Source organism: Aulonocara stuartgranti (assembly GCF_965226115.1).
Source record: "Aulonocara stuartgranti genome assembly, chromosome: 17".
In the NCBI taxonomy this organism is placed as follows: domain Eukaryota; kingdom Metazoa; phylum Chordata; class Actinopteri; order Cichliformes; family Cichlidae; genus Aulonocara; species Aulonocara stuartgranti.
Genome location: NC_138953.1, coordinates 38,887,711 through 38,909,060, shown reverse-complemented (window position 1 = coordinate 38,909,060; position 21,350 = coordinate 38,887,711). Strand labels below are relative to the sequence as shown.

The 21,350-nt window shown below is 40.9% G+C and overlaps 1 protein-coding gene across 5 annotated transcripts in view; it reads left to right on the top strand.

Moving 5' to 3' along the window:
• The window catches only part of pde4ba (phosphodiesterase 4B, cAMP-specific a), a 222,618-nt gene that overhangs the window by 42,127 nt on the left and 159,141 nt on the right, over positions 1 to 21,350 (top strand). For 4 of the 5 annotated variants that reach the window (XM_082511427.1, XM_082511424.1, XM_082511425.1 and 1 more), the window contains exon 2: positions 5,688 to 5,782. In XM_082511427.1, coding sequence (XP_082367553.1) covers positions 5,741 to 5,782 — 42 coding nt within the window. In that variant the 5' untranslated portion in view covers positions 5,688 to 5,740. Of the gene's footprint in view, positions 1 to 5,687; positions 5,783 to 8,839; positions 8,911 to 21,350 lie in introns of those variants that run through there. The other variant, XM_082511428.1, reaches the window with a different exon arrangement.

Genomic DNA, 21,350 nt, shown 5'->3' with positions numbered 1-21,350 from the left:
CTACAAACGTCACTGCTGTTTAGTTTTCTGTCTTCATTTATGTTGGAAGTGATAGCACAGCTGTACGTTTTCATTTTCTCAGAAATCTCTCAGTCAGAACATGCTATATCATGTTTAGGTGGAAGCTAGCGAGCTAACTTACTGCTAACTTCTACCTCTGTTAAATTTAATAAATCCTGTTTTCATGGATGCCTGGATGTTAAACTTAATTGTTATACCTGGTAAAGCAGCAACGCTGATCATTTTATTAAAGATGAAAGAATTTAAACAGCTTTTAACTCTCAGTGATACCGCAGTGTTCGTTTGACTTTGGGACCTAAATCGGAGTTTGGACCCAGAAAAGGCTAATGACATCAGATTTAAAGACCGGATAACACTTTATAAAAGTATTGCATCATTTTTATTTCCCCATAATAACGATCTCATAATGATCCCTCTTTAGATCCGCAAAACTTAAATATCATAATATAGATAGTATATTATGAAACCACCTAGGAACAGACTAAAATGACATTTGATAAAGTACAGCAGGACACAGGGAGGGGTACATGTTAGTGGTTAAAACAAGCGAGCTGGAGAGCTGTGGAAGCTTCTTCCTGTTTTTTCATCCAAACAGACATGAGAGTTTTATACTAATCTTGTAATTGAACTCTTAGAAAGGAATAGAATAGTCTTATTTCTGCACAGAAATACTTGATCTAGTCTTCTTCGCTGTCTCCTCTGTTTCACAGAATCATCTGTCTCGCTTGCATGTAGCTTTCTGCACTTCTACACCTTCATCTTCATCTCATTCTCCAAACACCTACTCGTGCAATTTTGCCCATCCTTTTAGACATCGTCTCCTCACAATTCTCATTCTTTTTCTCTCTGTCTGCCTCTCCCTCTGTGCCCATTTTCTGTCACTACTGAAACTCATCTCGCTGTCTGCCAATATCCTGGGAACAAAAAAAGAGCGACCCTCCCAGGTCACTTGAGGAACAATTCTTGAGGTTTTTTAACAGCTACTTGAATTGTTCATTAGAGAGACTCGATGACTGTGGAGTCTATCTTATCTGCTGCTTTTGAATGATTAGAATGGGGGAATTAAAGTGTGCCAAAGCATTAAGGCTGTTTTGGGTTTCATTAGCCGGTTGGTTCATTAAGACGTCTTACCAAGAGGAACAATTACAAAAAGAAAAACTGTCATTTGCAGAGGAAAGAGAGATAACTCACAAAGATTAGCAAGATTATTTGAAAAGATCAGGTAATGGCACTGATTAGCATGTGCCTTATGATTCCCGTGCATGCTCCAACGCCTTCGCATGAGTTTGTAATCATTTGTCTACCATTCAGTCACTTTGTGCACATTTTCAAACAAACTGTTTGACAGAATTAGCACTTTGTCTTTTTAGATGAGTACACCATTTTTTTACAGACTTAAAAAGTGGTGAGATACCAGCACTGCTTTTAAAGTAAGGTTGTGTAATGTTATTACATAATGTTTAAAATAATATTCTAACAGTGGGTTAAAAGCAGAGGCAGGGTGTGATTTGTGGAAAAAAAAATCAGAAAGGCTGATATTCTTGAAACATTTAAAAAACTACCGTCTGCTTTACTGTGTTGGAGTATTTATTATTTAGTGCTGCTGTCAATGTAGTGTAGAATATTAAGAGTTTAAACCAAAGTTTTACATCAGTCTTATCTGGGGTTGCAAGCGGAGCTGTTCTATCAAACGCTTGTAAGAATGTTTCAATCTCTTTAATTAAAATTAAATTAATTAATTTGCACAATATTCTCAGTGTTGTCCGTTGCTCTCCATAACACAGGGGATCTAATCAACCATAACACAAAGGCTTAAGTGATATTTTAACAGAATAAATCCCCCTTCAGACAGCACCACTTGAGCAGGTGTGCCACTTAACGTTAATATGAGATGATTTTAGTTGCGCAAAGAGCTGCAAACCTAATAAATTATCAAAATGAAGTGAAGCATTTTAGTAGCATAAGTTTGAAAATGTGATTATCTTCTTAAACTAAGACAACACTATATTCTCGCTCCTCACACAAGGAAAACAATCTCCTTTGGTGAGAGACTTGTGCCTAATTATTCTGCTTTCCTGTGGAGGGGCGGTCGTCTGGGGCACGTCACTCTTCTTTGCCTGCAACATCTCTCACCATCGAGAGGTCTAACTCGTGATTCATACAGTGAGCGACGGTCAGGTTAGGGTTGAGTGTGACAGTTGCTCTGCATTAGCCCATTATAGCAGCTATGCCATCAGTTGCAAGGCCAACAACCTGGAGGCAAAACATTTCTTCAGAGATGTTTGTATGTAAATGCTCTCTCGCATAATGTTACAGATAATAATCACAGTCCATGAATATAATTCAGTGGGTTTAAACACTACGCTGTAAAACTGTCTCCTGTGTGGAAAAAGTGATGGCCTACATTTTTGTGCAAACGTGCTGCAGCTATCCTACGGATGGCTTTGTGTTAATATTTGTAATATCTCTGTATCTGTCGCTGTTGATAGAAGTGAGAGAGACAGAAGCTAGAGTCATGCTGACATTTATGGCGCTTGATAACAGTGAAAAGCAAAAAGATGGAACCGGAAATGAGCTAAAAAAACATATTTTAATTGAATTAAAGCCAAATTTATTGTATGTGTTGCGGTATTGTTTATGCATTGTATTGGGACTGTTCCCATTTTTATCCCAAGTATCCGTGACATGACGACTGCAAAGCAGAGGCCTAATTGCTCATAACATGTAAAAACATCTGTGTGGGTGTATAGATTCCAATAATATATATATATATATATATATATATATATATATATATATATATATATATATATATATATATATATATATATATATATATATATATCTATATATATATATATATATATATATATATATATCTCTTCCCCAACGGTCAACGACTAGAACACATACTTCTGTTGAGGAAGTAAATAACCATCATTTGGCATCTTAATCAAAACAAGTGTAAAACAGTTCATCTAAAAAACAAAGAATCATGGATTAAAAAAAAATATTTATCCATCGGGGAACTTTTGCGAGATCTCGCAAAAGTTTTAGCCGCATTCTTCGGAGGCCGCCAGCTCGAAGCCGACCGGGAGGTCGAGGCACGATGTGCCGGGAAAGCGGTGTTCCTCCCGGCTGTAGTAGGTCTCGACCTCCCGTTAGCTTCGAGCTAGTGGATGTCAGATCTCCGAAAACGTCGGAGCACTTTTGCAAATATGTGATGTCTTGTAAACCGAGCAGGTATCTGACATTTACACAACTACAAAATATCTTAAAAGTGTATTTTGTGAGCCAGAAAGAGTAATATTACAACTAAGTAGCTGCCGCCATTGTTGGAATTCAACTTTTGCGAGATCTCGCAAAAGTCAGTCTTAATTTTTTTTTCTTCCATGTCCCATGCGGGGCTCCGTAGAACACTGCAGCATCACTGGGAGAGACGTTTGTAGGGTTACTGAAGTTGGGCTAGCTGGTATATAATGATGTGCTACGTGATTGCTAGTGACACAGCTATGTTAGCATAGCATAAACACAGTGAAGCTGGAGGATGAATGCTAACTTTTTTTCCACTCGATAAAAGTTAACGTGAGGGTTCCTGATGATTAGAGACAAATGCAATCGCATGGCAGGATGCTGTAAACGGACCAAACATCAGTCAGGAGAACAACTGAGATAATCCATCGACAATACGAGGTTAGTCATTAATATACTGCAACAACATGGGAATAGAGCAGCTGCCAGAGAATTCAGCATTAATAATAATAATGGATTGCATTTATATAGCGCTTTTCTAGGCACCCAAAGCGCTTTACAATTCCACTATTCATTCACTCTCCCATTCATACACTGGTGCATGCAAACTACAGTTGTAGCCACAGCTGCCCTGGGGCAGACTGACAGAAGCGAGGCATCGGCCCCTCTGACCATCACCTGTAGGCGGTAGGGTAAAGTGTCTTGCCCAAGGACACAACGACCAGGACGGAGAGAGCTGGGGGATCGAACCGGCAACCTTCCAGTTACAGACGAGCTTCCCAACCCCCCGAACCACGGTTTTGGCTTTCCTCATATTCCAAAACGTGCTTTGTCTTTTCGCGATTACTGTCACTCGACATAATTTGCAGATGATATTTTTCTGCTTAACATCCGACTGCTTAAACCCAAACCAGGTGCATATGAGCAACATCGCACCTCCTCCTCCCCACGTGTAAGCTCCATGCTTGCAGCCGCTGCGATGCTTTCGACCAAAACAGGTGCAGCTTGATGACACCATCAACATGCGCTATCGTGGTAGAGCGGTATAAGCAAAACCTCTACCGTTTGCCAAATTCATATCGTTTCTACCGCCCACCCCTAGCTGGAGCCTATCCCAGCTGACTTGGAGTGAGAGGCAGGGTACACCCTGGAGTCTGTCAGAGGCCTAACACATAGACATACGCAACCATTCGTACTCACATTCACACCTACGGGCAATTTAGAGTTTTCAATTAACCTAACCCCACTAACTGCATGTCTTTGGACTGTGGGAGGAAGCCGGAGAGAACCCACGCAGACACGGGGAGAACATGCAAACTCCACACAGAAAGATCCCGGCCTGATGGTGGAACTGAACCCACTGTACTGCATTTATATTTTAGAATTTAAAGCATCATTTTGATTATAAATGGTAAATGGCCTGAATTTGTATAGCACTTTACTCAATCCCTAAGGACCCCAAAGCGCTTTACACTACATTCAGTCATTCACACACTGGCAGTGGGTGTCAGTGCCCAGTGTGCCCTGGGGCGCACTGACAGAGGCGAGGCTGCCGGACACTGGCGCCACCGGGCCCTCTGACCACCACCAGTAGACAAACATGGGGTTAGTATCTTGCCCAAGGATATTTGGCATGCAGCCAGGAGGCAACCTGGGATCGAACCACCGATCTTCTGATTAGTGGCTGACCTGCTCTGCCACCTGAGCTACAGCCACCCCATGATTAAAGAGCTTGCTCATGCTGGTGGATTAACGATTAAAGAAACATAAAAAGTGGTTTAGGTAATTATCAATATTGTTAAATTAGAGAAGCTGTGGCATAAACCTTAAACCTCTGTGGTGGTCTAATAAATTTGTTAGACGCGATCTGTATCTTGTCTCTTGTAAGAACTAATAATCTTGTTCATTTCATCCTCTTTCAACACCAAATTCCAATTTCAATGAAATTTGAAAATTGGTTTTATTTGTTTTCTACATGAGTCAGATTTTATTGGAGGACTGGGGAGATCGTAGGAAATGCAGATAAACAAAAATCAATGCATCATTAGAGCCATCGCGTCGCCACAGTTGCCAGCCAGCTCCTCTCTTGGTCTGTTTTTTATGGGAAGAAAATTTTGCACATTATTGCATGCTGGTGCTACTGCGCTGATGCATGACACTCATAGGAGCAATATTGAGGCTAGGCTGTTTCGACTGCTTTGCTTTATTTTTCTCAAACAAAGATGAGCCTGAATCCTAAACTCATTGTTGGTGCATGTGTGTTTGTGTACAGGTGACAGGCACAAGCAGTAAAAACGTGTTTTTTCTTTAAAAAAACCATGATCTCTGAGTTACTCCTAATAAAATATAGATTATTATAACTGGATGTTTCCAGAAAAGACGAAATGATAATTCTCTCTATTTGTCTTTTCCAGGTTTGCACGTGAAGCTGCTGTGTTTGGACAGCACGAGAGATACTTACGGAAAGATGAGGAAGAGCAGGAGTGTCCTCACAGTCTCTCCCAACAATGTAAGTCGGCATGTCCTCAAAATATCTCAAAAGGTGCGCGATAGTTTGCATATAACATGCACGCCAGGCATTTATCAAGCAGCTTATGACAGCTTGTGTCACTGCAGGGTTCACTTACCTTGTGAAGAATGAGCTATAATTGCTGTTTGGGGTAGAGACCTAACAAAAGACAGGTATTACTGTGGTTATTGGTATTTGTGACAAAGTCACGAATCAGATTTCAATTTAGAGAAAGAAAAAGAGACTGATTAACAGACAGAGAAAATACCAGAGTCCACAACAGCTTTATTGAAGAGTGAGGCTCATGAACAGTCGAGATGGCGAATGAACAAATCTGCACATGTTATGTACCAGAGTTTCCATGTAGTTATAATCTTTGTTCTTAATGCTTTTAATGCCCCACTCTGTGCACGCTTCCCTGTGTTTTGGCAGCTCCTCTCTGCTTTGCCGTCTCTCTCCTGTCTCTCCTTTGTTAGCTCCGTAGCTCCCGTTGTGCGCTCATCTTTTCTTCAACTTCCAACTCTGAGTTTGTTCAGGCTCACAGGCATGTAAAACTAATAACTCACAGACTCACTCACATTCTGCAAATACAGCTGTTGCTAATAAACTCTTCCCCTGACTGAAATATATGGATGGAGACCCCTAAACTTGCTCTGGGAAAATATCTGGAAATGCAACTATGATATAGTGATGTTATAAAATTAAACCAGTTTTTGAAGTTGAAAGAAAAATCCAGGTCATCGTTAAATATGGGGAAAAAAAACCAACCTGATACATGGGATGCAAATATGGAGCTTTAAAGCTCTCCCTTTCTCCATTCCACCACAGTCCATTTGCATTTGAAAATCAGTTGAGTTTACTTGTAAGACACAGTCCTGGGACGGAGCACGTTTAGCACCTAAGCAATTACACAGTACACTCGTACTGTACAGATAGGCAGATTCATTTTGTGGCTGTGGGTGTTTTTTTGCTGAAACATTTCATAGCTGAAGGTGTGGGTGTGCATTACTCAGACTCTCTGAGTCTTTATCTTTTGCTCTCTGTGTCAGTTTGAAAATTGTGTGCTTTACTGCTTTATCGAAATACATTTGAGTTCTTGTTAGACTTCCAGTGAATTACATTCAGGAACACAGCGTGGGGAGGAGGGAAATGGATTCTGGGTGTATAAATATTTAATAATATTATTGGGAGACGTATTACTGAAATGGAAGACAAATGTGAAAATGAAGAACAAATGAAACAGCTGTCGGCTTTTTTTTTTTCTAGGCTGATGAAAACTGGGCAGTCTGTAATAATTGTCCACTGAAATTAAAACTGAAGTGTCCATCTTTTATTCTTAGATTAGCATCATTGGGATGCTGCATATGCAGCCACAGTAAAGCAACAAGTCGTCATAGGCACGAACGTCAATCGCAGCCGGTGACCAAAGATTTCAGGAGGTTTTTGCCGACCGGTTAGGGAATTCATGTTTTTCCCGAGCATGAGGTGGTTACCACAGGTTCACTGACCAGTCTGTTGGTTAGTGACTGGGACTTTAGAAGTAATTTTGCCATTATTTTCTGATGGTTACCAGATAGTCTAGTTCGGTGTTTTTGGAGCCACGGCACATATTTCACATTAGAAAAATCACACGGCACACCACCACCAAACAAAAATGTCACAAAAAGCATGTAGGGGTGACGTGGGCCCCCGGGCCACGAGTTTGAGACTCCTGCCATTGATTGTCACACGTCCAAAACGGCAAACAGGTTCATATCACATGGTTGATGGTCATGCGTCCACAAAACCTCAACAGAAACCATATATCCTTGTTCAGTATCACCACATATGTGTCTTATGGTAAAGTAGGGTTGCCAACCGTCCCTTAAAAAACGGAATCGTCCCGTATTTAGAAACAAAAGCACACGTCCCGTATTGAGCTAATAAGGGACGCACTTTGTCCCGTAATACAGTGAGAATCAAAAGTAGTCTATAACTTTTAATGGAATTAACGCTTTGTTGGAAAACATAATTCCCAGCCCCTCTCCTGCTTTGTGACCAATGAGCTGACAGCACACTTATGACAATTCGAGTATGACAATTCAGATTACCGCTCGTCTCATTGGTCGAGGAAAGGTCGCTTGCGGAGAAAATACCGGAAGACAACAGATGACCACAACAAGAAGCATGGCCAACAGGGAAACAAACGCCGACACTGCGGTGCAAGTCTCGGACGACAGTACACCTAAAGCTGGGCAGACACTGTGCGATTTTTTCAGTCGCGTTATTCAGCTCCTGCTCAAACTGCACAATTGACTCGCAGGGGTTAGAAGTTGGTAGGTCACGATGCAGGGTCACACTATACGGCCCGATGCTCTGATGCGACCTGAGTGCTCACACTGTGCCTCCATAACATGAAGGTTATAACAGAAAATCTGTCGCTCCCTCTCTCTGTCTTTCACTCACACAGACACACCACCACCATCAACTTTGCTAAATTGCTAATGAAAAACATGATCAGGCAGCTGTGAATGAGCAGCAATGTAAATCCAACTATTTTCACGTTTGTTGTGGTCGTGATAATTTTGTGATGCCACATCGAAAAGGCTCGGATGAGCTTTCCAAAGTTCTACAAGTTGTGCCTCCATCGCTTGTGTCCAGATCACACGCTGCACAGCCGCGCTGCGCCGTCTTTTTCACCGACGTTTACGTGTTTGCGCGTGAGCAGTGTGAGCGGCTCACGAGCGATTGATGATCGGGAGCTGCTCAAGGTGTTAATCGCTTCTCGTTACCCCACGTATACTACACGATGCACGATGAAGGCCAAAATCGGGCCGATCACCAAATCGGTCGCACGACTCAAAAATCGTCTCAAAATGGGCCAAAAATCGCACAGTGTGAGCCCAGCATTAGAGCAGCAATGTTTGTTCGCTCAGAGAAAGGAAAAAAAAGGCTGCAAAAGTACAGGGAGGAATGGGAAAAGGGAAACACCTGGCTGGAAAAGGTCACCATAACACCTATAAAGCGCACTGCACTTTTTCCATAGGCATGCTTCTAATGGTGGGCACATGAAGAACATGAGGGGTGTGAAAGCTCTGGGAACCCTTAACCAATTTCTTGTCCACCAGGCCACGGCAGAAGCAGATATGGTATGTAAACACTGGTTTGTTTTTTAAACCCTCTGGTTAAGGTTAAAATGGGCATGTGCAGTGAATATCAGCGCTATGTGGCCAGAAGTGTGATAATATAATTTATTTTGTGTAATAAACAACTGCAAGGATAGATGATTACAACAAATAGATCACTAATACATAAAAGTAATACATAGATGAATAATGATGATGAGTTATGATGCGTAATCATGGGAACAAGTGGGTTTACAAACAGGAGCAGCTGATTAGCATTAGAAAAGCTGAAATAATACCTCAGCTGAAGCCAAATGTACTAAATGTGCATAGTTACAAGAATATTTTTCGTTCTATTGCTTTCTATTAATTTATATAATTTTAAGTTAAGCAGGACAGAGTTCTTTTAAAGAAAGATTTACTTATATTCTCAAAAGTTAAGCATGACAGGCTTCTGTTTAAGAAAGAGACCTGTTTTACTGTGTTAATGTTGTCATTTTGAGCTAAAAATAAATGGCTAAATGATCATTTGTTTCCCATATGGTCATATCACAAAGAATATGCATCTGCTTAAATCAAATTCAAGTCAAATGGTTAAAAAATAATTTCACACACACAAAAAAGAGCTACCACACTGGGAAGGGTGAAGACAACTGGGTTGCCCGGCCCTGGCCACGAGGTGTCCCTTATTTATTTTTTCAGGGAGTTGGCAACCCTATGGTAAAGTACTGCTTGGGTAATGGGTAAGCTGAAATATAGAAATTATATAAATGTTGTGAGAGAGCTCAGAGCAGTTACCTCCTGGTTTTAGTTTTTATGCTAAGCTATGCTAATCACCTCTTACCTGTAACTTTAAAGTTGATGCCCTGACATGAGACTGGTATTAATCTTCAAATATCACTCTTCATATGTTTCTAGGCAAAAAGTCCAAAAAATGTCACCAGAATCAGTTCAGGTCTGAAGTTGTCGTGTATCATCAGCCGTGTTCTTACAAGTGAAAACGCTCATATTTGGTTAGAGGGTGCTGCGTGAAGCAGAATTCATGTAACCACGTTTTTGTTCATTTTAGTAGCTCTTTTGCTAAACGGGGCAATTTTAGATTTGCAACCAGTGACCAACAAAAAACAAACGGACAGTAGAAGATGGTGCTGTGTGTAAGATGAAGGGCGACTGTTTAAAAAGTTCAAATGAAAGGAAATGAGTTAAACAGAGCAGAGAGAACCACAACGATGACTCATGTCATACACGTTATCCGGTTGTTCAGTGATGACGCGACGAATCCTACTTCCGGGTCTAAAGTAGTCTGCGTTTAATATGGCTTTTGTGTTGTTAACATGTTTAATGTTATGTATTTTCTTCTATTTGATCTCAAAAAGCTCCTAAAACAGTCAGTGATCACTGTTGACCTCCCTTTATTACCGCTAATCATTTATTTAAGCTCAGTTTTTAAAACCTTAGGATGTAACTACAGCCCAGCCCATGCAGCAGTATATGAATGACTAACCTCGTATTGTGGATGGATTATCTCAGTTGTTCTCCTGGCTGAAGTTTGGTCCTTTTACAGCATCCTGCCATGCGATTACATTTGTTCCTGACCACCGAGAACACTCACGTTAACTTTTATCGAGTGGAAAAAAAGTTAGCTTGTTTATATTATGATAACATAGCTGTGTCGCTAGCGGTCACGTAGCACATCATTATATACCAGCTAGCCAAACTTCAGTAACCCTACAAACGTCACTGCTGTTTAGTTTTCAGTCTTCATTTATGCTGGAAGTGATAGCAGAGCTGTACGTTTTAATTTGTTTCCAAAACCCGGCAGTCAGGACATGTTATATTGTATTTAGATAGAAGCTAGCGAGCTAACTCCCTGCTAACTTCTAACTCCGTTAAATGTCATAAATTCCGTTTTCATGGATGCCTGGATGTTAAACTCAATTGTTACACCTGGTAGAGCAGAACGCTGATCATTTTATTAAAGATGAAAGACTTTAGACAGTTTTTCAACTCTCAGTAATGCCATAGTGATCGTTTGATATATGGACCTGCAGCGGAGTTTAGGCCCAGACACGGCTAGTGACGTCAGACTGAACAACCGGATTGTTCCATTTATTTCTGACACTGCCCCCTGGTGACAGTACACCGAAACAACATGTAGACCAGTCATTTTCAAACTGTGGCACGCGGGCTCCCTCTAGTGGTACGCGGGAAATCTCTCAAAAAATGTTAAGAATAAATAATACTCCATGTTCTGATTGAGGGATTTCTGAAAAGTTCAAACGTACAGCTCTGCTATCACTTCCTACATAAATTAAGACAGACAACTAAACAGCAGTGACGTTTGTAGGGTTACTGAACTTGGGCTAGCTGCTATATAATGATGTGCTACGTAGTGGCTAGCTACACAGCTATGTTAGCATAAACACAGTGAAGCTGGAGGATGAACGCTAACTTTTTTCCACTCGATAAAAGTTAATGTGAGGCTGGCAGGATGCTGTAAACGGACCAAACTTCAGTCAGGAGAACAACTGTACCACAATACAAGGTTAGTCATTAATATACTGCTGCATGGGCTGGGGCTGTAGTTACATGCAGGGTTTTAAAAACTGAGCTTTAAAATGAACAGTGGTAATAAAAACCGAGAGAGGCCGACAGTGATCACTGACTGTTTGTAGAGGCTTGTTCAGATTAAATAGAAGAAGATACAAAGCATTAAAACATGTTGAAAACACAACAGCCTTAATAAACACAAAGTAGACTGGCCCCGGAAGCAGGGTTCATACGTCATCACTTAAAGACTGGCGATCCCACCTGCTGTGAATGTTTTAATGCAGTACAGTTGTTATTATTATCACATCATGTTTATGACAATTAAAATAAATATACTATTGTACTTTAATGTAGGTCATAAAGGTGGTACTTTAAGAGCCATATATTTTATGAGGTGGTGCTCATTGTGAAAAGTTTGAGAACCACTAAAGTAGACGATGTTCTGGAAAGCTCTCCGTAAGCCCAGGCTGTAAGGCGTTTGTGAATCAATAAAGTAATGTGTGTTTAGGTGGGACACTCCACTGGATTTTACCTCTAGCCAAAGGGATTTGGTTTAGCTGGTGATGCTTAGCTGGGATTTTACTGGATTGGTGTAAGTGAGAGTAGCTATGCCAGTGAGTGTTTGGGTCATGAAGCTGGAGACTGCAGTGGAGAAGATTGTTGTATGTTTTTAAGTACAGTGAGGTTGGATGCGAGGTGATAGTTTGTGCAGGGAGATGTTTGTGTGTGTGTGTGTGTGTGTGTGTGTGTGTGTGTGTGTGTGTGTGTGAGTGAGAGAGAGAGAGAGATTAGACTCTGCTGTGCTGAAGGCTGGACAAATTAAATAATATCTGTAAGTCCCACAGACCTAATGACCTCATTCCCATGCAGATCACAGCTAACCAGTTGTGACCTGATCAGGTCTGTCTCTCCATCTCTCTGTTTGTCTGTGGATTAGTTTAGTGCTTGTCTGTGTGAGTGCACTTGAATGCACACTGCCATTTGTGTGTGACTCTGCATATTTATGCGCACATAAGTGCACACACAGTTAACGGAGCTCTGAGTATTTAGCTGACCTTCAATTAGAGTCTGTTTCCTAGGGCTTACAAGAAAGTGTGCCTGGGCAAGCATCTCTCTCATCAAGTTTCCACACTGTAATATTTCCATTAGGGGATACAGCTATAATTTAACCTTTGAACTTTCTCATCTTGTCCTTCATTTTTTAGTTTGGATTTAAAGTTTTCCTTAAAGCGTGCTGCATCTGAAAGTTTTCATTAATGTTATTAGAGGACTAGTATGTCTTTTCCATAGTAGACTTTGTGGTAAACTAAAGAACATGCACACCACACATAGAGGGGCCCTGCCTGGGTTCAAACCCAGGACTCTCTTGGTGTGTGGCAGTGTTTAGGCCAATAAGTAGTCATCTAATAATCCAATCCAGCGGTCCCCAACCATTTTTTGCACCACGGACCGGTTTAATGTCAGACAACATTTTCACAGGCCGGGCTTTAAGGTGTCGCGGGTAAATTCAACAAAATAAAATGATATGACGAAGACAAAAACGGTGCTATTTTGTAAACATAATAATAAATGCAAATTCACTGTGTAATTGTGTAACTTTATTAGCAGCGTACTTCTGAAATGCGCCAGCAACATCCTCCTCTGCCCCTTAATGCTCTCTGGTCGCTATGGTAACGGGTAAATATTTCTTTCAAAATAAGACACACAACGACAACGTGGGAAAAGACCCGGGGAAACTGAGTTAACGATAAAAATCCTGAAAACCACCCGAGCCTCAACTCTCGCGGTACCAAACGACTCATGGACTGGTACCGGTCCATGGCCCGCGGGTTGGGGACCGCTGAGCTGCTGCTTATTGTGAGTGATTCTGAGGCCCTGTCCACAGGCACATTAGTGTTTAGGTATAAAAAACATAGAAAATCTTTTTTTCTATGATTTTCGTTCCCATATAAACTGAAAACTGAACTTTTGTAAAAGTCCTTCCAGGGTGTAGATTTTTAACAACTCTATTTCTGTGTTTACTGGTAGAAAAAGAAAAGGAGGATTTTGTCTTACAATGGTGAAAAGATCGTTTTATTCTCATTAATGATGCTGTGTTAGGATTCTGATGAACATTTCTATACTGTTAGGGTTAGAGCACCGCTTGTTGCACAGCGTGCTCCCAACAGTGCTTGACATCCTTTAACATTTGACCAAACCTTAATCACAGCTGTGGAAAACCAGAAAACATGAATGACTCGTGTCTCATTCATTAATCATATGCGTGAGCATTTTAGAGAGCAGTGACAAACATTGTTAGTGTGGTGAGGGGCTGCGACAGACCAGACAAAACTCATATGGAAAGATGCTGAAATGCAACAATTGATCATGTGGTGTTTGTCTTTTTTGGTCACTCTTTTTATCACCTTTCTTCCATTTCCCTTTTTCTGACCTTTAACCTCTCTTGCTGCCTCTCTCACTTGTCACCATTTCACGTTTTTTTTCTGCCTCCATCTCTTCTTCTGTCATTGTGGAGAACTCTCACGCTCTCCCGTTCTGGCTGGCAGGCTTGCATTTACACGGTGCGCGGGTCAAACCGAACAGCTGTTCATTCTCCAATCACAGAGCTTGTAAGCGGAGGATTGAATTTATTTGTCGGCAACAGTTCAATGCTTTCTCTCCGTCTCTTCTTCCAGCCCTCAGTGCTTTGGCCTGCTCTCAGCAGCCGTGTCTGTATCAGTCTTAGCGTACGCTACTCTCCCTCCACCCGCTTCTTACTTTCTCTTTTGTGTGTGTGGTCAGGGGCAGTAATGCTTGTTACCACAGCAACAATGAGTCTTCTCCTGCGGCGCCTTCGGATTATGTGCGCTGTGACCTCGTGCACTTTGCCCTCCAGTCGTTCACGTGGCACTGTTTTAGCCTCGCACTTTGTGGGTCGCTGCATGTCTTTGTGTTAGTTTGGTTGTATTTAAGTGCACTGATTGAGAGTGATATTTAATTATAACCACACAGGATAGTTTTGAATGAGCTCGTAGATCTTTGTCTGATTTTTGTCTGTGTAATGCGAACCACAAATCGCTGCTTTTCGAGAGGGTGGTGAGTATACGGAGGATGTTTCCTCATAAACGGTCGGTGAGGATGGTTTCCAGGCGGATTGCAGTGGATTTCTTGTGCTTTGTTACATCTCCTCGTCTTCTGTTTCTCCGTTAAATTGTCCATCAACACATATTGAAAAAAATAAGCTGAAATCACTTTAAAAAATGGCCTTCGGCAAATTACACCCAGGATGTTTTGTTTTTTTCGTGTTCACCCTCCGACAAGCTAAATTTATCAGACGTCACGCATTTTTCTGTGGCGAGGGAAAGTAGGCAATTTATTTTATCTCTCGTCTGAGACGCAGGGATCAGGCTATTTCACAGCGATAAAGAAAAGATGAAGATAAAAGAAAGGAAAGCAGGGATAATAATTCACCAAACAGTTTTATTAATATCCGGTCCCTCTGTCAACCTCAGTGGAATATTTCATCACTTTCAGCAGCATATAAATTGAAGCGAATGGTGTTATTAGACCTAGAACGGCCTTTTATTGAGAGACAAAATTATGTCTGTGTTGTTCCGTTAAACACGCAATGCATTTTTTATATTCAAAGTAATTGTATATTTCATGTCTTTTTGAATCTGCTGAACCATGCAAGGTTGCAAGTCTGAAGAACAAATAAATGCCACAGACTTTCAGGCTTGTGTATAAATCTGCAGCTGCAAACATTTGCTGTTTGCTTGCATGCACAGGTCTGTGTTTCTCCTTGTGTTTATGCAAAAAGCACGAGCATATTGCTGGAAGCTTTGGTCAGCTGTGTTTTAGAGAATACTAATCAGTTTCTTTCAGATGCTCTTCTATTTACTCTCTGTAGTTGTCTCTCTTTCCTTTCTCTCTGTCTGACTCACCCTTCCTTCTCTGAGCTGTTCCTGCCATTCCCGATGTTATCCTCTCACTTACGTTAGTCTCTGTTAGACCTTTCCCCTGCTATTCCTGATCTACATCCTTGCCTCTCTTCCCTTTCCCACTCTCCGTACGTCCGCCCTTCTAACCAATGGGAGTATGTTTTCTCAGTTCATCTCTTCCTTTGTTTTCTCCTCTTTTGTTTTGTTGACTTGAGCACGGAGGGATTTGAGTGTCAGTGGAGGCGAATGACAAATGGGAAAGATGCCAAGGATGCCCTGTTACGCATTGTGCTTACAGTGTTGGAAAATCCATAAATAACACTCAGTTATGAGTGAATCATGAGTGTTTTGTTGTCCATTTAACTGTAAAAGAAAGCGGAGGTTTCTTCAAGGGCAGTGCCCTGGTGGCACTAATTGGTAAAAAGTCTTTCAAGGAAGAAAAAGCTTCTTCCCGTTAAAGTGAAACTAAAACTTTACCATAGTTGGAAAACATGACATGGATTACATTTAATTAAAACTATGAAAACAAGGTATGTGTGAAATGCAATGAATGATGCTCAGCATAGTCGTCTTTTTTCTACTTCTTCATTTAAAAACAAAAAAACTGCTCTTATTTTGTCTAGAGGTACAAATCCAGCAGCAGGGGACAGTTATGGAACAAAATTCCTTGCCAATTTGATAGTATTTGAAGAAAATCCACAGCTCAACCATGCTTTTATCCATTTGTCCTTTCATGCATTTGTCTTGTGGCTACAGTAGCACAGGCAGTGACTCATTCCTGAGTGACTGAGTTCTTCGCTTTATCTCTGAGCCCTGACACACTGGGCGAATTGTTTGGTCACTACCGGTAGCTTTGACAGTCCAGTATAGCCACTACCATAAAACACACGAGGATCTCATCTGTAGCCTTAGACAGAGAGTCATATTGATTAAGGAGAGATCATTTGGAAGAACAGAACATGATTTATTGAGATATGGAATTCACTCGAGCTATTTGGTTGTTAGACTCTGATAACCCATCATAGATGGATGGGACAAGACAAGACAAGAAACTTGGAAGCATGGCATGGACAACAGACGACCTGACAATCACACACTGAAAACAGAGGACTTAAATACACAGGAGGTGATTAGGGGAAGTGGAGACACATGAGGAAACAGCTGACTAGGATAAACATAATGATGCACAGGCAAGAGTAAAACTAACTGCATGAGCACAGAACACAAGACCCCTTTTCAAAATAAAACAGGAAACATGCAGACTTAGACACGACAACCAGAACTTGACAATGTAAGACACAGACATGAAACGCATGAAGAGCAGGGGAGATTTAACATGGTTGGAAACACGAGGGGGAAATAATAAGAACTAGAAACACTTAGGCATGATAATACAAACTTGATAACATAAGACACGCAGCATGAAACACGAAGGGTGAGGGGAAGCTTAAATACAGGAGAAGAAAACACAAGGAGTCTAATAACCAAATGAACTTAGATAACCTAATGAACAAAATAAACTCAAACTTAAAACGCTGGGTCAAAAGACCCAGGGTCATGACATTTTGTTTTATGGTTACATTGTGTTTCGACCACTAGCGGTTGGCAGCAAGTTCTCTGAAATATTTGTTTATGGTCAAAATAATAATTAGGAGGACGAAGAATGAAATGAGTTGACATTAAGAGCCAGGTAGGAGGCGAGCTGGTGGATGGTTTGGATGATAAATGTTTTAAAATGTTTAAAACAAAGTTGAAATGTTTATCAGGCAGTTCCATAATCTTAACCATGCATTTGCTGGTGCAACTCATTAATTCATTTCATTCAACAGTTATTTTCAGCAGTATGTCTCTAGCATATCTCTCTATGAGTCATACCCAAGCATCTTCTAAGACTGTTGAATTAAAGTTGGAGAAAAATCATTGTCATCATTGAAGGAAACCATTGCTGTGTACTGTGAATGGTCCAAGGACTTTTTGCTGTGGTACAAAGACATCATGCTCCCCATTATTATAAACATAGGTGACATTAACCTTAGATTTCTTTTTGTAAAGGAGAGTCATAAATCATACAACAGCAGAAGGGTTGTGTAAGGTTGCTGTTTGAACAAATAACTGATGTTGTTGTTTTTCTGTGGGCCGTCTCAAAGTGCTGCGGCACATGTTTGTTGTAGTATTTGATATAAAGGTGGGCGTGACAGGGCTGCATATAAATGTGCGTCTGTGGTTATCTTACTAACAGCTGAGGCTTTGTGACCTTGCTTCTGGGACTGTATTTTTGTGTGTGTGTGCCTAGAGAGGTGAATAGAAGTGTTCTCATTTGTATGATGTGTATCTATGCGAGAGTAATGAACTTGTCACTGTCTCCATACTAAGTGGTCCCAGGGAAACAACGAGGCCACTGGGGTTGTGTTGCTAATGGGCTAATGGACTTCTGCACTGGACCCATCCTGATCACGCACAGTTACACATCCCTCACATACACACTTATTGCATCAGGTTGTATAAAGACAGCAGGTAGCACATGTGGAAGGAACAAGTAAAAGTGTAGTCTCTCAGGCTTTAATCTAAAAATCAGTATAATTGTCAGTTTCCATTGTGAATCTTTAAAATTCAGATGTGTTTTTAGAACTAGAGAAACGCCCAGAAGTTTAGGACGAACTGTTGAAAACACAAAGCAGCAGCTTAGTACATTTTGGCATGTAGACATGGTCAATACAACCTGCTAAAGTTCAAACTAAGTTTTAGAATGGGGAAGAGAGGTGCCAGACAGGCTGGCTTGTGTATTTCAGAAACTGCTGATCTGCTGGGATTCTCTACCACAACCATCTGTAGGGTCTGCAGAAACAGGCTGGAAAAAAATACATATTCAGTGAGGGACCGTCCTTCGGGAGTAAATGTCTTGTGGATGTCAGAGGTCAGAGGACAATGGCCAGACTGCTTCAAGCTTTTTGGAAGGCAATAGAAACTCAAGTAACAGTGTGTTACACAACCAAAGTCTGCAGAAAAACCTTTCTGAATGCATAAAACTCTAGATTGGAATAACGTCTGATTTGAGGAGTCTCGAATTCTGCTGAGACATTCAGACGGAAGGGTCAGAATGGTATGTTAACAAGATGAAAGCACATGTATACAGACTTAAAGTAGTTTTGAGACATCCAAAGTCTCAATAAATGCATCTATTTGTTGCTTCAGACCGCTCAATCGGCATCAGGAGTTTATGAAATGATGGCGAACGAAAAGATTTGGATGGAAATACAGAATTGCAAAAACTGAATAGCATTGTTGTGAATGTTGGGTGGTCAATCAAAGATACGACGGACAAATTCACTCATTATAAAATTGTGCATATGTATTATTATATGCCAGTTAAACTTCATAAAATGGGCTTCGGATCTAACAACTCGTGTTGGAAATGTCCATCAACTATTGGTACTGTTCTTCCTTTATTGTGGTCTTTTGGGTTTTTTGGGAACAAATAATCCAATGCATTGATGAGTGGCTCCATGGGCCTCTACTAGAACCTCCTCAGCTGTGCCTATTAAGAGATTGGACTGTTTTACCCAGCGTATGTCCAAGTGACAATATGGTCTAGCATCGGTGGGCTTCATAACTGCCACCGGGTGAGCCGACCAAACCAGAATTTGCAGAATGGCTGAAGTTGAGGACAGACTCTGGCTTGTTTTAGTAACTGGTGGCAAGGAATAAAACTGCCAAGGAAAGTTCCAGGAATTGTGGTCTGGCTTTATGAAATATATAAAAAAAAAATATAATGGCAAAGTGCCTTTTCCATCTTTTTCTATTTCTGCATCCACTGAGTTTCATAGAATCCTTTATTTGTTCCATTATTTTCTCCCTGCCAGTACTTGGGTACTTTCTCTGATTGCCCAGATTGTAAATATGTTCAGTTTGTCTTGGTTTGTGTTCTGTTTGAGTTAAAATAAAAACCTCATAAGCCAAGTTCCTGTCACCTCGCGTCAGGCATTATCAGCATTGCATGTAATACAGTGTTGTCTGTTTAATGTTATACGAATAAACCAGTGTTAAATATAATATGAAAACGTGTTACTACAGAAGATGTTCACGAATTATTAAAATATGAAAAATTGACATCTGAAGAACTAATAAACTGCGATGGAATAGTGCGACCCATTGGGGTGTGCATGAAAAAATGCAAGCTGTTCAAAAATTCATGACAACTACTTCAATAAAAGTTAAAATCATCCTTCCACTTACCTGAAGATGGGTTGCGGGGGCAGCAGCCTAGGCAGGGAAGCTCAGACCTCCCTCTCGTCAGCAACCTTCTCCAGCTTATCTGAGGAAACATCAAGTCTTTCCCAGGCCAGCCGATAAGTGTAATCTCTCCAGCGTATTCTGGGTCCACCTTGGGACCTCCTCCCAATAGCCTTACCCAGGAGGCGACAACCTGAGCTGGCTTCTTTTGATGAGGAGGATTAGCAACTCTACTCTCTTAGGAATGTTTCCAGCACCTTGTTGAATCTTTGAAGGAAATTCTGAAGGCAAAAGGCTTGACTGGTTTCTATCAACATTCACACGAGTCCAATGATACTGGACAGTCAGACTGGAGCAGCCAGGGATCAAACCACTGATGTTCCGATAAGTCGATGACCTGCTCTCTACCTCCTGAGGCACAGTGTATATTTGAAACAACTCTATTACAATGATGCTTAATTATGAGCTTATTTCAAGCTTATTTAGTATTTTGGGACATTTTGGTATGTTTTGGCTTCTATTTGCTGGGAAAACTCAAACGACGAATACAACTGGAAACTAGAAACCCAAACTCGAAAACAAACCAGGAACAGGACACTAGGAAATTACTAGGAGCATGGAGGAACACACAGCATGGAGGGTAAATGATGGTTAACAATGTGACAAAAGACAGAGAAAAACACAGGGCTTAAATACACAACCGGGACAACGAGAGGATGGGGAAACGGGTGGAAACACAGCTGGGACAAATCAACCTTAACAAGGAAGCAAAATTAGATACACTGCACACAGGATGAGGAACTATCAAAATAAAACGGGAAGGATGAAAACATTCATAAAGATACAGATTAGACACTGAGACGTGGAAACATGACCGACTCTGGAACAGAGGAAACATGAAGCGCAGAGACAAAAGTAACTAGATGTGGAACACAGGGAAGACGTAGTGACGGAGAACTAAGACTAAGCATACAGTACACTGAGACAAATAAGGAGAGCAAAAAATACAGGACTAAAGCTGCACTAGAGACATGACACCAGGAACACAGGGGGAGGCACTGAAACAGAAACCCAGAAACCAGGAACTTTAAATATAGTACAAAGAGAAAACAATAATTCAAAGAATATCACTTAAACCAAAGACACAAACACTGGGTCACCAGACTCATGGCAAAATGGGTGTAATTGTTGTTGTCGTTCTAAGGAGCTTGGAAAGAAAGCGACTGGACTTCTTTGAGTTTTGTGAAGATGTCTCACCTCTCATCCGAGAAGCTTCTTCAGTTGTTTTTTTTTATGGAGTTGATGATGCTACATTTGTATTACTTTGTAAAGCTGTTTGGTAGTCTGAGCATCTCAGTCCTCACTCTGCTGTACTCCCACAATTTTCTTTCTTTATTTTTAATAATGGTGTGATGTCTCAATCAATAAAATCTTCTTTAGACAGTCAGGCACTCATCAACCATATGAGTCAACTGGCGATTGTTCACACATACCGCCTGGTTGATGAGCGCCCAGTTATTTGAAAAGACACTAGTTTGACTTGATCGCCATTGTTTAGGAGTTTTGAGCCTGAAAAATACCACAATAATAGATCTACATTTGGTAAACCAAGCAGCTATTTTTTGATAAACTTCAGTATTTGGCATCTGGTAGCTAGGGATGGGTATCGTTTGGGTTTTATCCGATACCGGCACCAAACTGGTACTTTTGAAATGGTGCCGGTGCTTAAACGGTGCTCGAACCGGTGGTTAAACAATGGAAAAC